At 41.9% G+C, this 15,157-nt stretch overlaps 1 protein-coding gene across 3 annotated transcripts in view; it reads left to right on the top strand.

Moving 5' to 3' along the window:
* ITIH5 (inter-alpha-trypsin inhibitor heavy chain 5) overlaps nucleotides 1-15,157 on the top strand; it is a 67,649-nt gene that overhangs the window by 34,500 nt on the left and 17,992 nt on the right. The window contains exons 9-15 of one of the 3 annotated variants that reach the window (XR_016463732.1): nucleotides 1,739-2,048; nucleotides 5,192-5,745; nucleotides 6,106-6,156; nucleotides 7,213-7,329; nucleotides 9,505-9,882; nucleotides 11,145-11,968; nucleotides 12,798-13,830. Coding sequence is in view for 1 of the 3 variants with exons in the window: in XM_031591456.2 (XP_031447316.2) it covers nucleotides 1,739-2,048; nucleotides 5,192-5,745; nucleotides 6,106-6,156; nucleotides 7,213-7,329; nucleotides 9,505-9,882; nucleotides 11,145-11,443 (1,709 nt within the window). In the remaining 2 variants the exon portion in view is untranslated. Of the gene's footprint in view, nucleotides 1-1,738; nucleotides 2,049-5,191; nucleotides 5,746-6,105; nucleotides 6,157-7,212; nucleotides 7,330-9,504; nucleotides 9,883-11,144; nucleotides 13,839-15,157 lie in introns of those variants that run through there. The other 2 variants (XR_016463737.1, XM_031591456.2) reach the window with 2 other exon arrangements.

The following is a 15,157-nucleotide window of genomic DNA, read 5'->3' as shown; positions in this document are numbered from 1 at the left end:
ATAGAAGGTTCCAGGGAGACGTCATTGTGGCCTTCCAGTACATGAAAGGAATTTACAAGCAGTCAGAAGACCAACTTTTCATACAGTCTAATAGTGATAGATGAGGGGGAATGGTTTTAAACTAAAAGAGGAGAGATTTAGATTAGATATTAGGAGGAAATATTTTATTCAGATGGTGGTAAGGCACTGGCACAGGCTGCCAAGAGAAGCTGTGGGTGCCCCATCCCTGGAGGTGCTCAAGGCCAAGTTGGATGGGATCCTGGGCAGCCTGAGCTGTTGGGTGGCAACCCTGCCCATGGCAGGGAGGTTGGAACTAGATGATCTTTGAGTTCCCTTCCAACCCAAGCCACATTAAGATTCTATGAAACATATCAAAGTTTATAATCAAGAATACTTTGGCAGCTGTTGCCCATCCTGGCTGAGGAGTCTGCAGGTAGATGAAGAGACGCAAAATGACTTACGCAAATTGTTCTTCATGCAAAGGATCACAGCTGGCTGAAGGTCGAACAGGGTCTTCCTATACTTGCCCTTGAGCAATGACCACTCCTAGCAAAGGAAACGCTCTGATGGAAAAAACACAGAAAACAGGATGGTTGGCCACACTGTTTGTATTAAGAGGGAAAGACTTTAGGAAGTGCTCCAGGGACCTGCCCAGTTAAACAATTACCAATAGTGGAACTAAATTCAGAGTACAAAGCTTTCTACTACTGAAATGCCAAAGTGCAGGGACAGCTGAGTTTGCCCATGAACCTAACAGAGAACAAAAGCAAAAGGAAATGATTAACTCCGAGGTTCAACAGGAATGTGCAGTGATAGTCCACTGCAGGTCAGCAGTATTTCAGTTTTGGCTAACTGCATTTTCCTTATAAATATGCTTGTGGCTTGAATATCTTCCTGTGAATGTGAATGCACTTTGGCTCTCAGATCAAAGACACGAAGCATGGACTGTGCTTACACTGCTGTCATACTCACACGCCAGAGAAGTAGAAACAAAATATTGTGGCACAGTACTTGTGCATGTGGCAAAATGCAGTCCTCTGTAGCTCTGTGGTTGCATTTGAAATAAAGCTCTTTCTTTGTTTCTGAACTTGCATTAGGTTCAAATTCTTTTCATAGCTATTCTTCTACTGTACCTGTACATTCTCATCTATTTTCTCTCCACCTCAAGCAGCTCCATTTGTCATAGGAAATTGTTTGGTGAAAATACACTCCTTGACTAACCAAGCAATTTCTCTTCTCTTTAAATTTGAGGATCACTCACATTTGAAGAGTTGTACTGGCCACTTGTTTTGCATTCCCATTTGAAGGGTTATTCTGTCTCTCCAAATCCTGTGCCCTTCAAATAAAGTGGGCAGAACTTGTTTTCCTAGTTCAGATACCATCTGAGAGAGACCTATAATTAAGTTTAACTATTTTTTGTATGCATTGGCAGGGCATGGTATGTACTATGTCTCTGCTTACCAGGGCTGATTGATTGTTGTACATTGAGACATTCAAGGATTCAACAATTTCACATAATAAGCTGCAATTTGTAAATTAATTTATAAGAGTATAAGCAGTTAACCCAAAGTGGTGCTAGCAGAGTGGAGCTGAGTTAGAGAGCTAGAGCAACCTCAAGCAGAGAAAAAGAGCATCGTGATGAACAGAGATGCTCCCATTCTGCTAAAGGGAGCATAGGGAAATTATTTGCAATGTCCTTAGAATGTGAAATGAGCTAATCTTGTTGGTGCCTTCCTAGGGACTAATATTAATAGTGCTCTCCAGACGGGTGCAAAGCTGTTAAATGATTACATTGCTCAGAATAACATCGATGCCAGAAGCGTCTCTCTGATCATCTTCCTCACGGATGGGAGGCCCACTGTTGGAGAAACACAGTCATCCAAAATCCTCAGCAATACCAAGGATGCCATCCGTGATAAATTCTGCCTCTTCACCATTGGCATTGGCAATGATGTGGACTACAAGCTGCTGGAGAGGATGGCACTGGAGAACTGTGGCATGGTGAGGCATTTCCAGGAGGATGAGGATGCAGCCAGCCACCTGAAAGGGTTTGTTCTGTTTTATCTGTCCTTCATGATGATCCAAGGGATGGAACACCTCCCCTACGAGGACAGGCTGAGAGCTGAGGCTGTTCAGCCTGGACAAGAGGGGGTTCCGGGGCAACCTGAGAGCAGCCTTCTAGCATTTAAAGGGAGGCTACAAGAAAGAAAAGGACAGACTCTTTAGCAGTGTCTGGTGTAACAGGACAAGGGGAGATGGTTTCTAATTAAAAGAGGGGAGATTCAGATTGGATACAAAGAAGTTTTTTTTATGATAGGGTGGTGAGGCAGTGGAATAGTTTGAAAAAAGAGATGGCGGATGCCTCGTCCCTAGAGACATCTAAGGTCTGGCTGCACCAGGCTCTGAGCATTCTGATCTAGCTGTAGGTGTCCCTGTTCAGTGCAGAGGAGTTGGACTAGATGACCTTTAAAGGTCCCTTCAAACACAAATGATTCTGTGATTCAATGATATCTGCATTAGGGGCATTATGGGAGGGAAATCCTCTAAGGAGACATAGCAAGATACAGGAATTTGTCTGAGGCTCAATTCTGGATGATAGATGCAGAGTATACTTAGAAATTGAGATTGCAAGTTTCTTTCTATCCAGAAATTGTTTCCTCCTTGCAGAAACTCTGAGGTGTACTGGAGCTCCCTAGCCCCATAGAATGTTCCCTTTATTTAGAACACTCTTTTAGACATGTAAATCTGGAGAGACAGAAGACAAGCGTCATCTCTCCTCAGGTGGATAGAAGGAGAAAAGGATGCACTGATCACTTTACATTGACAACATAAACAACAGGGGCTTAGGAATGAAGATACCAATTTGGAGTAGAAAATTATTTCTTTATATTTTAAAAAAGCTAACCTCATGTCCAAACTCCTGAATATACTTATTTGAAAAAAAAAAACCAAAACATAAGGGTCATTCTTGATGTGATCATGTAGTCATTTCATACCCTCATTTTTCTTTGTGATTCACAGGTTTCTTGCAATCCTCAACATTTAGTAGTACTAAAGATCATGTTTCTCTTGTGTCATCAGTTGTAGTCCAAGGGACAATCCTAGTGGGGAATTACACAAAGGTACCATAGCTTTTTCTTAAACATCAGGCAACACAGACTCATCTGCCACTCCACCCATGTCATCTGATTCTCCAAACGTATTTTGGATAGCAAGTGGCATTCCCTGGCAAATGAAGGATCTGCTGATTGACTGGGCTACAGAAACTCAGCATAGCAAGTACTTGTTCAAACACCTCCATCTGATAAACTGCTTACTGTTTATCAAGTTCTGTGATGGTAAACCCATTTGGTACCAAATTTATAAGAAAAAGTAGAATTATTTAGTGGAGGCCAATTCAAATCACTGGTGGAGGGGAAATCTACGTGGGTAACAGATGTGGGTTACATGTCATTTCTGATTTTTGTGGCTTGTATTTTCATGCAGATACTTCCTTGTACTGTATTATCAGACAGGTTGTATCCTTCACTCCACCATTTTTTTAATACTCTAGGATCTATTTCACAGAATGTTTTAAGATTTAATTCAGTCATGTTTTAAAGCATGTCAAGGTCTCCACAGTGAAGACACTGAGTGTTCAGAGAGACTTTAGAAGAAAGCCAGCTGATTCAGGCTTTGGGTTTCTTTTGAGAGAGAAGAAAATATAAAGTGGAACTCAGCCTCCCAACAATCTGTATGAGCAGATGTGAAAAATAAAACTAAAGTAAAGAAGGGCTGAAGCCAGCTCCTTGTTTGTTTACAAAATCAGACTGAAACGATTTGCCAAGAGATGTGGAGGCTAGCATTTAAATAGGAAATTGAGCATTCTTGGAGCAGCCTGGGAAGATCCATCAAAAGCACACTGCTGCAGGAAAAACACAGTACTGTAAATCTGGGCCTTGACCCCTTGTAAAAGCTTTCTGGCCTGTACAACAGAGAGTATTCTTAGAAGCGGGGTAGGACACATTAACAAAGCATTATAGGATTAAACTCTCTGGTTCCATGGAGGCCATTGTTTGCTCCAAAAGAAAGTTAACAATAAGGTAGCACTGATCTCCAGGTCTCCTTTATTTAGTGTTTAAGATTCCTTTGAAACATTCTTGATTATTATTTTCCTTTGGCTCCCCAGAAGATGACGGACTCTTTAGCAGGGTTTGTGGTGATAGAACAAGGGGAAATGGTTTCAAGATTAAAGAGGGTAGATTTAAGTTGGATACAAGGAAAAAGTCTTTTACAGTGAAGGTGGTGAGGCACTGGAACAGATCGCCCAGAGATGAGCTGATGCTGGGTTCCTAGAGACTTTTGAGGTGAGGCTGGATCAGGCCCTGGGCAACCTGATCCAGCTGTAGTGTCCCTGTTCATTGCAGGGGAGTTGGACTGGATGACATTTAGAGATCCCTTCCAACTCTAAGGATTCTATGATTCTAAAATATTATTCCTGTTTATCTCACATCGATCATCCCAAACTGTAGTAACTAGGGCTCTTTCCAGTAATGCAGGAGTTTTGGTTCAGATACTCTATAGCTTTGGGGGCTTAGCATCTGTGTCTTATAATTTCTGGCTCAGGAATAACACACATAATACCACTAGAAAGCTACAGGTAACAGCATGTTTTCTGTGTATGTTTTGAAACAAAATGTGGGGCTTTCTGTGAGCTTGAGAAACCAAGAATTATTTTTAATAAGCATATGTAAGTGGACAGAGAGATCTCCTTGCGGAGCTCTTGAATTTTAGAGGAAGTTAGGTGACTGCAAGATCATGATGGGATGCTTCTGAACAAACTTCAGTGAGTCCGTTTAGATGTCTGCTCAGCACTGAAAACTAAAAAAGGGTAGAGAATAACTTTGGCTGAAAGGCACCTGTGGAAGTAGTGTAACCTAGCCTCCTGCTCAGGAACTAATTTCAAATTTAGGTGAGGTTTCTTGAGGCCTTGTCCATCAAGTTTTGAAAATCTCCAAAGTTACAGACTCCCCTGCCTCTGGGAGCCCAGCGACACAGGTGACTGTAAAATTTGGGGTCTGGTAGCTCTAACTGTTTCTGAAAGAATGGGAGATGTGTTAGTCTGACTGTATCTTTGGCTACGTCTAAGTGCAAGAGGGTATGCATACAGTCACATGCAGTACTTGCAGTGAAAAATGTATCTTTATTTCAGATTCTATGATGAGATAGGAACACCCCTCCTCTCTGACATCCGTATTGATTACCCTGAAGACAATGTGGAGCAAGTCACTCAGAACTTCTTCCCCAACTACTTCAATGGCTCTGAAATTATAATAGCTGGCAAACTCATCAACCGCACCTCAGATAGCCTCCATGTGGAGGTGACTGCTAGCAACTCCAAGAAATACATCCTCCTCAAAACAGATGTGGCTATTGACTTGCCAAGCACGAATGACATCAGAGCTGTCCCTGGTCTGGAAGATGGCAGAGCTGATCAAAATTACATTGAGAGGGCATGGAGTTACCTCACCATCAAGGAACTGCTTAACTCTCGGCTAAAGAGTAATGACAATCAGGAGAAAGAATATTTAACAGAGAAAGCAAAATCAATGGCCCTGGCTTACAATTTTGTAACTCCCTTCACCTATCTGAAGATGAGAGAGGCTGGGATCCATTCGGAACCACCTCACGAGGAGCTTATCAGGCCTTCTACTGATGGCATTGGTGAAAAGTTGCAGAGCTTGCAAGGACACAAGGCACCACCAGGTACGAGGTGAAAATAATCATGTACTGGTAAGAGTTTTTTTTTTTTTTTTCACATGCTTCAAACTCATGGCTGACTTTGTTAACAGGAATGATCTAGACAATGAACTGAGGAGTGGTAAACAGAAAACTGGGGTTTTCATATTGATTGGGCAATGTTGAACAAGACCTTATAGACACAACTCACCTCATAGAAACACATACTACTTTTTAGAAACTACAAAAGAAAATCTGGTGTTCTGAATGAATCTTGGAGTAGCTACAGGAATATGTCCCATAATTTCTTAGAGTAAATTTTTGGGAGCATTAGTTTACTATGACTTTTTCTGCCACTGAGTAACAGCCTTCTCTCCTCACTCCTAGGTATACGCAGACATCAAGATAAGCAAAGAATTAAAATCTCCAAAACTTCAGGTTAGTGCCAATTTTCCTGATTTTTGTAATCCACAGTAACAGCAGCTTGCATACCATGGTGTAACCATCCCAATAAAATCAGCCAAAACTGAATTTACTATCCTGCAGAATAGGGAGGAAAATTAAAACAAAAACAAAAAAACAAAGGGCATAAGGAATGAGGATAAGTGTTGGGAAACACAGCAAGGTAGTTCATCTACAGTATTTGATCCTTGTGTTTGAAAATACTGTAAGTTAGTGAACAGGAAGAGTGTTCTTACTCTGTAATAGAACTGGTCAAAAAATGTTAGATATTTGCAACCTAATACTGTTGAAACATAATAATGTTGTTGGAGAATTAAAAAAGAGAAAATTCTATAGTGTTCTACTATTTTCCTGTTGCTTCTGTAGCTCTACTTAACATTCTTGTCATGCTGAAGAATAACCCCAGAACAATAATTTAGACTTGAATTTCACTGGATAAAATCAAATTTACCTTACAAAGTAGGGTTTTGGCTTGTCTTATAACCACACCTATCTGGTACCTTATGGCCAGTAAAGGATTTTTTTAAAAAATACATTCATGGGATTGTTTAAAATCTGTTACTGATAGCTCCAATCTGATCTTGGCCAGGAAGGTTCAGTGGGACGTGTGCCCATGCAGCAATTTTTGGTTAGAAGATATATTTATATATGCTGTCAGGGATGTTGCCCATGAACAGACAAACAGAACAGAACAGAAAAACAGGAATATTAGACACTTGCATGGTAAATCCCATATGAAATAGTATTTCAGGAAGAAAACACCCCAGTTTTCTCCTGGGCTACTTTGGGTTTCAATTTTTCATTGAAAACACAATGCCTTCTGTGAGAAAAACCAAACAATCTTTGTGAAAAACAAAGCAAAGCTTGGTGCTTCCTGGCAAAATGTCTAAAAACAATAAACAATCAGGCCTTAGGGAAAGAAAAAAGAAAAAACAGTGAAAAATACTCTTTGAAAAGCAATTTTGTCATATTCTTAAACTCTGGAATTTTGTGCATCTCTCTCACATTTGTCTCCATTCCATGTCTTCCCAGCGGATGGAGACCCTCACTTTGTCATTGATTTTCCCTCCAGCAAGTTTTCTGTCTGCTTCAATATTGATGGAGAACCAGGAGACATTCTTCGACTGGTCTCTGACCATAAGGAATCTGGTGAGCAGTTAAGGAAGTTAAGGTCTTCATTGACTAGAAGCAAGGGAGTGACAATCACGTACAAAACAGCCGAGACCCTCTCAAGTGTGTGTACTGCTTCATTCCAGCTTGACTGGAGAGCTCAGGTCCTGCTGACGAGAGTCCAGTATGGGCTGGGAGTTGTACTTGACCAGTACTAGAACAAGCAGAAGAGGCACAGCTGAGTAAACAGCCACAGGCATTTTGAATGCTCAAATGCTGAGAGATCCCACAGGGGATTCACCTATTTGGTTCGGAGGCAATGCACTTCTTTGATAGCACGGCTTCACTAGTGCTCTAGTTACAAGGTCACAACATGCAAGTGAAAGATTTAGCAGCATAGATTCATCAAGATTCCTTGTATATTCGAACTTCACTCTCTACTTACAGAACCTATTGATTGCTCCAGGACAGAGTGAAGTATCCAAACGAGTTAAACAAGAAGTGAAGCTTTTTCACTGGAGGGACTACCAAACTGGTTACTAAGTCAAGATAGCCTTGAGAAAACCCCCACAATTCAGGATCTGTTTTGCATGAGCCAGTCTGATAACCAGAGGCCCAAACTGTGGTCTGATCTGATCTGGAATTCTAAGCAGGGCAGCTAATAAGCAGATTATGTCCTAAGCAGGAAAATGGTGGGAGGCAGGGGGTGTCAAAACCGGAGATAACTCACACACTTGTTTTACAAAGAAGATAAACAACTCCAACAATAAAGTCACAAGAATTAGTTTCTGTGGTCTACTCTCCATGTTTCACATGCATTCATGCCTGCCTTGGTAAATAAAATCCAGATCCTGGCAGTGTTTCTCCTGGATTTCTTTCACAGACTACATATGTGCTGCTACTTGAGTGATTCCATGGCTGAAATAAGTTTAAGAAAAGCAGACTCTGTAGAACTAGCCTGTTAAGTCTATTAAGATGGAAACTATAAAATCCCTCGGCAATGATGAGGGGTAGAGAAATTTCTCTCGTGTCTTGATGCCTTGGGTCTAGGTTGGATTAGCTACAAGCTTCCTCCCTGACTGTTCCCTGTTCACTGCAGGAGAGTTGGACTAGATGATCTTTAATGGTCCCTTTCAATGATTCCACAATTCTGTATAGTAGCTCTGCAAAGACCTGTGGGAAATAAGTCACTTTTTACAGGCAGGAAGTCACAAAGGTAATTAAAATTATTGGGAATCTTGCTGTGGACCTCAAGGCTTCAGTTGACTCAGTGGGATCTCCATCTTGGACTACTTGAAAGTGTTTCTTTTGGGTCAAACCTGAGGGAAGCTGGAAGGACACTGCTAGTAAAACTGAAAATAATTCAATAGAGTGCAGGTTCAGGGTATTCCTCTGCAGCCACACAAAGAGAGCCTGGATATCTTACACTGACACCTGAAAAGGTTTAGCACATCACACTGATGTGATTCAGGCTATTCCCTCTATGGGTCCTACTTCATCTTTAAAGTTGTGGCTGAGGTAGTAGACATTACTTTGCAGCTAGCCAGGTTACATCTCTTAAGAGTCAAGTAATGAGGAATGCAGTCTCAAAATGTGAACTGCCATGAGATCCTCTGGTACAGCAACTTTTGGATACATTCAGGTCCTGTTCCTGGAAGACGTTGAGTCTCTATGCCAGCTGGTGATTTGAGGAAAAACAGGCCTGCCAGCAGCTTGCCTTACTTCTCTAGGATCTGTGTTTGCCCTATGTTTGCCCAAATCTTAGCAACAAATAAATAGTTTAGTTAAATCATACTATGGCTGGTGGAGTTATAGTAGTCAGCAAGGTAAATATTTCTCTTATATAGCTCAAAAAACCCCATATAAGTGTACTGATTATAAGTTGTCATGATGTTGGATAGAGCTTAGGAAGTGGCTGTGCCAAGAAGCAACTGATTCTATCCTGGGTATTATGTACACATGGTCAGGACTAAAGAGGCTAAGGCCACTTGCCTCCAGAGCAAGCCAGTATTTCCTAGCTTGGATAAATTTAGATACTCTACATAAGTTTATCAGTTTGTAACACACTGGTAGAACTGTTTTGAATACTGATTAGTAAAATAATTCAAGCACGAGGTGGTAAATCTGCATGTCGTTGGTTGCAAAGCTCATATCTTTGAGACAATAGACCTGTTCTTGGTTCCAGTTTTCACTTACTGGTTCTATTCCTGCAAGGTGTAACTGTGAATGGACAATTAATTGGAGCTCCTGCACCACCCAATGGCCACAAGAAACATCGGACTTACTTCAACACAATCACTATCCTCAGCAATAAGCCAGAGAGATCTTACCTGGAGATAACACCCACCAGAATTATCCTGGATGATGGAGAAAGACTTATTCTGTCCTGTGACCGGAATGCTGTTGTGAGGAGCAGCAGCCTAGAGGTGTCCATCTCTGCCAATTCCAACATCACTGTGACAATTCGAGACACAATCAGCTTTGTCATCCTCATCCACCACTACAAGAAGCCAGCCCCGTATCAGAAGGATCATCTGGGGTTCTACATCTCCAACAGTAAAGGTCTCTCTTCTGATTCCCATGGGTTACTGGGTAAGTAACAGGTTCTCAGGTTCAGAGCTGTAAACCATAGAAAAATGATCCTTCCAAACAGTTTTAAAGGACAGAGACAGGAGGAGATGAAAAGAGTATGTGGAGGTGAAGTTACCAGGTGTAACTTCTACTTTTGTAAATGACTTCTGTTGCCAGCATTCCCAGCTCCTCTCACATCTTGCTTTGTATGAGCTCTCTCTCACTATCCCAGCTATGTCTGTGCCTGTGTTACCCATTACCACTATTTTAATGATTGTTTAATGCAGCTGTCATTTGAATACACATACTAGAAGCTCACAAAGATAAATAATACAGAGAGAGAATGCAAATATTTCACAAGAACCCCTAATATGGCATCAATAAAATGTTCTCCAACAACAGTCCTAAATTAGAATAGATCAGCAGCTACGTGCTCTCAGGAATGTAACAGAGTTGGGGCTGACTCTCTCTAAGCAGAACGGAGAGTCAGCTGAGGTCTTGCAGATCCCAAAAGAGAGTTCTGGTCACAGAGTTAGTGCATTGCCAGAGATCATTGGCTTACACCCTTCAAGTTCTGTGCTTCCATATGTATAAAGGTCTGTCTTTGTAGGACTGAGCTGTTTACATTTGAGCCTGATTGAGATTAAGAAACATTAGTATTTCTTGTTACTCTTTTCTTTCAAATTTTTTAATATGAACCATCCCCACATTCTGAGAGCAACTGGGCTTTAGGAAGGTTCAGAGAATGTCTGAACAGTTAGGCTCTTGCGGATGACAAGAAGTGATGTTTATGGACATACACATACGCAGAACTAAGGCTGAAGCCAGTTTCCATGACGTTCAGGCTTTCTTAGGCTAAGCAGGAGATATCCTTCTAGTTTGGAGTTTTGGATTCAGGCCTTTGCATCTAACTAAAAGACCTTAAGAGGTTTAGAGAGGAGAACTTGGGGTTATAGGCCTAAATAGTCTTTCCACTTGCTGATGGGCTTTGTATGGGCCATCATCCTCTAGAAACCATGGCCTACAGAGGGGAACTTACTACCTACTAGCAGATCAAGAAGCTCTTTAGCTCAGTCAGTGGACAAGACATAAGGTCTTATTCTAATCTCTGTCTTCACAAGTTTTATTAAGGAATCTCAGGACCTAGACTCATCCTGCTATTGCAGAGAAGCTGTAAACAACTCCGCACTCTGAGAACCCTCACAATATAACCTATTTAAAAAATTACTTATACGTAGGCAGAAAACAACCATTAAAGTGATGTGTTTTATATTGTGTTGCAGGTCAGTTCTTGAGCCATGAAGTTAAACTTCTTCGGGAATCTTTAAACATAAATCAACAGCAAGTTGGCCAAAACCAAACCGAAGCATTACAGCCAAACCTTACAAACACTCTGAAAGTGAAGGGCCGGCTTGTTCCTGTTGTGTGGAAGCAAAGGAGGATCTACAATGGCCAGCAGCAAGTTGACTGCTGGTTTGCCAAAAACAACGCAGACAAACTGATTGATGGCAGCTATAAAGACTATTTGGCTTCTCATCCTTTTGACACTGGGACCAGCCCTGGGACGATAAACAGCCTTTAAGACTGATCATAGCAATGCACTGCAGCAGCATGTGTGACAGCGGGTCCCTTCTGAAGCCTCTAGAGATAGGCAATTTATGAATATTTCTATACTTTTTGGTGCCAAAGAAACCAAGTATTGTTGCCCTTGGAAATCCACTGTCTCTAATTCATGCTAGATGAATAGGGTTCATCAAATTCCTGAAGACAAGGAGGTGGGAGGAAAGGATTGAGGATACAGTTAAAGGTGTGATTGGTGCTCTCCTAGTGGGTCAGGAGGGAGAAAGGGGCTAGCAGTCCTATATATGCAGAGAGCTGCCTGCCTTAAATCCATTGAGGGATCTGTGCAATAACCCCAGGGGCTGGTGAGTCACCCATGAAAGGCGTGAATCATGCATCACAGTGCCTATCTAGAGAGGCAACCTTGGGTGAAAATACTTTGCAAGGAAGTGACGTGGAGTACATGCTCCAGCCATGGTCCCTGGGAAGAGGGAGAGGAGAGAGATGGGTGGATATTCATCTGCAGAGAGCCAATAGCATCAAAAAGGTAAGAAAGAAATAAAAACTTTAAGGCCACAATAAGGTATTGGTTTCTTGGCTGTTGGGATAGGGTCTGGATTTGCCACTAAACATGCTGTGCCCTGAATCACTACAGACTCTTAATATAGTGGTGAAAACCCTTATACAGTATATTGCTGTCTTAGAGTACAGGCTGCATGCATAAAAGCACCTGTGGTCCTCTGCAGAAATAGGGTCGGTGCCAGCAATCATTCCATAAACCATCCCATTTAAATGACATTATAAATGTAGTGATTTCATCCTGATTCATTACTCCCTCAGAGAGGAGCAAAGTTCCATTGTGAGCTTTCAGCAGACCTCCCACTTCCTTGAGCAGAACATTTCTGCTTTGCAGAGATTTAAATTTGCTAAAAGATAATGAAGCTGCACTCTCCATAGCTTGTGAACCTACAAAGAAGTTTCTCAAGTTTGACTTTAGACTGGACAGTTGTGGCTGCTTTTCTAATTGGAGAAGTATTTATTTATTCCAAATCTTTAAAAAATTTCATCCCAGTTTCCCTGGCTGCTTCTCCTTCCTTGCCCTGCAGGAATTTGTACACAGCAGGAATTTGGCAGCAGAAGCTTAGGGGAGGGTTTGCCAGCCACCCCCACTGCAGGTGGTTCTGCTCTGCAAAGAAACCTCCAAACGCGAACAGCAAAGCTGTGGTCTATTTTAAAATGAGGCACCACTGAATAATGCTATACATGAGCCACAGGGGAGTTTGCTGGTAGAGAACTTGGCCAAAGAGGACTCTGACAACCACAAAGTCAAAGTCTTTGCAGCCAAATTGAACTCATGCATGCTCTGCTTTTTCTAGAGAAAGGAAGGCGGGTGGCTGATGGAAGCATCTCCAGAGCTAAATGATATCCATGTGTGAGGAGAAAAATAAGAAGCTGCCAGAGGCATACAGAAATAGGTTCAATTTTTACTAATTTTTTGCATATTTAAGAACAAAGTCATACTGCTGCTGTCAGAGCTCCAGCTGCTGGAGTTGGGTTGGGTGGAGTTGTTTTCCAGTTGCTTGATCATTGAGTTAGCACTGCAGCATCAGAGCAGGTAATGAGCATGGTTGCTTTTTTTACACTACATTCTATGGGGAAAGGGAAACAGCCCAACGCAACCAACTAGAATTAATCTCTGCAATGTCCTTCCAGAGAGCTTGGCCAGTGCAAAACTTCTGCCAAGGCTCATGATTTTGTCTCCATGTTTTCTTCCAAACTACTGCTTTGAGTCTGGCTATCTTGGAAAACAGCTCTCCCGCAAGGAGAAGCGAAGGCAAGACCTTTGGCAATTCTGATCACACAATAACTAAAGAGACTTCACAGTATGCTCACAAGACAGGAATAAAAGGAGAGTCAGATAGATAGATTCCCCAACAGAGGAATATCACCTCATCCATTGCAAAATAACAACCCATTTCTCTAGCACAGGATGAAGAGGGTAGTGACAGCAAACTTCTAGATGGTGGGTGTCTTCATGCAGTCCTTACAGTAATATTTTCACTCTCCTCCCACATTTTGCTGTTGAAGTGTATTGCTAGCGGGAGCGATTTGGTTAGCTCTCATCTCTCCTGTACATAGATATGTATATATAGACACATGTACTGGTAATGCTTCAGGTGCATCATTGGTCCTCTTCCCCAGCCAAGAAAACATATTTCTTTCAGGGTCTGAAAAGAACAATGATCAAGTCCAGCTGCCCAACCATGTGAAGCACCTGGAGCAATGTACTCAAGTTCTCCTTAAGGTTCCAGTTATCCATTTCACAATAAATATTTTACAGTGAATGCTACCATGAAGTTCTCATTTACCAAAGATGAAATGCACTTTGAAGCTAAGGGTAGGTATGTTTCATGCTCCTGGACAAACTTATGCTACCAGATGACTGAAAGAACCACTCTGAAGTTAAGAGAGTTCATGTTCTTGCTGGCCCAGGATCACTGGACAAAAGCAGGTTACGGACTGGAAACTTCAGCTTCACCCTTCTGTAGAATCATGAGTTGGAAGGAACCTTCATAGAGGCCATTTAATCCAACTCCCCTCCAATAAACAGGGACACCTACAGCCCAATCAGATTGCCCAGAGCATGACCCAGCCTAAGCTTGAACATCTTTAAGGACAGTGCATCCACCACATCTCCAGGTGATCTGTTCCAATACCTAAAAAAGGGGTGTTAATGCTTTTCCTTCCTCAGAATTGTCCAAGCTTGGTCTTTATACCCCTTTTTGATAGCCTAGAGATGCCCCAGGTATGTGCATGCACAAGCACACATCTGTTCTCATCTTCATGAGTGTCACAGAGCACTTTGCTTTGCATTGATGTGGTTTATGATCACAAACTGCTCCGATACAAAGGCTAAGCAATCACTCCAGAGCACAGTGGAAGTGACTGGTTTATAGTATCTCCAGTGAAGGAGACACTCCCACCTCTCTTGACAGCCTGTTCTGGGGCTCTGTCCCCCTCAAAGTAAGGAAGTTTTTTCCCAGTGTTCATGATGGCCCACTGTGAACCACCTCACCCAGCACTGAGCACCACCAGTTTTATTCCCCAACTGAGATCACATCACATACCTTCCATTTCAGGACAAGGACTGTCCATTTGAATAGTATTTCACTACACAGTTTATAGCAAGAACAAAACTGAAATACCATTTCACCTGGGCAAGTTCCTAATAGGAAGCTGTTTTCAACTGTTTTTACAGCAGCACAGGGGTTATTTCAGCCCTCACCAGCGGAGGACTCTGCAACTTCTGCTTGTTTGGCAATGAGTGATGTCATGAAGCAGTATAAATGAGCTGTTCAGAGAGCTGTGTATCATTTGTTCCAACAGCCGTTTGGCATGCCAGCACAACTGGGATTTTGACCATTAAATAAAGAACAAAAAGGGACTTAACTTCTAGAAATACATCATAGGGCTATACAGCTGCAAGTGTAGCCAAGCATGTCTAGTTCACTCAGAGGCATGCAAGACTTATTTGCATCTAACACTTCTAAACTGCTTTGAAGTCGGAAAGAACAGCTACCCAAGGAAATTCACATCCTCTCAGCTTAGTTTTTAAAGGACTAAAGCCCTTTAAAGTCAGAAAAATCCAAACCCTTTATCTACATGCCTGATTAAGGAACAGTTTTTCTATGAAAACACAAGGGAGGGAAGATCCCCAAAAAAACCAATGCCACCC

The sequence above is a fragment of the Phasianus colchicus genome, chromosome 1 (genome assembly GCF_987193195.1).
Source record: "Phasianus colchicus chromosome 1, bPhaCol1.hap1.1, whole genome shotgun sequence".
NCBI classification, from domain to species: Eukaryota; Metazoa; Chordata; class Aves; order Galliformes; family Phasianidae; genus Phasianus; species Phasianus colchicus.
Note: the sequence above shows the minus strand (reverse complement) of the source record. Positions and strands in the feature narration are given on the sequence as shown.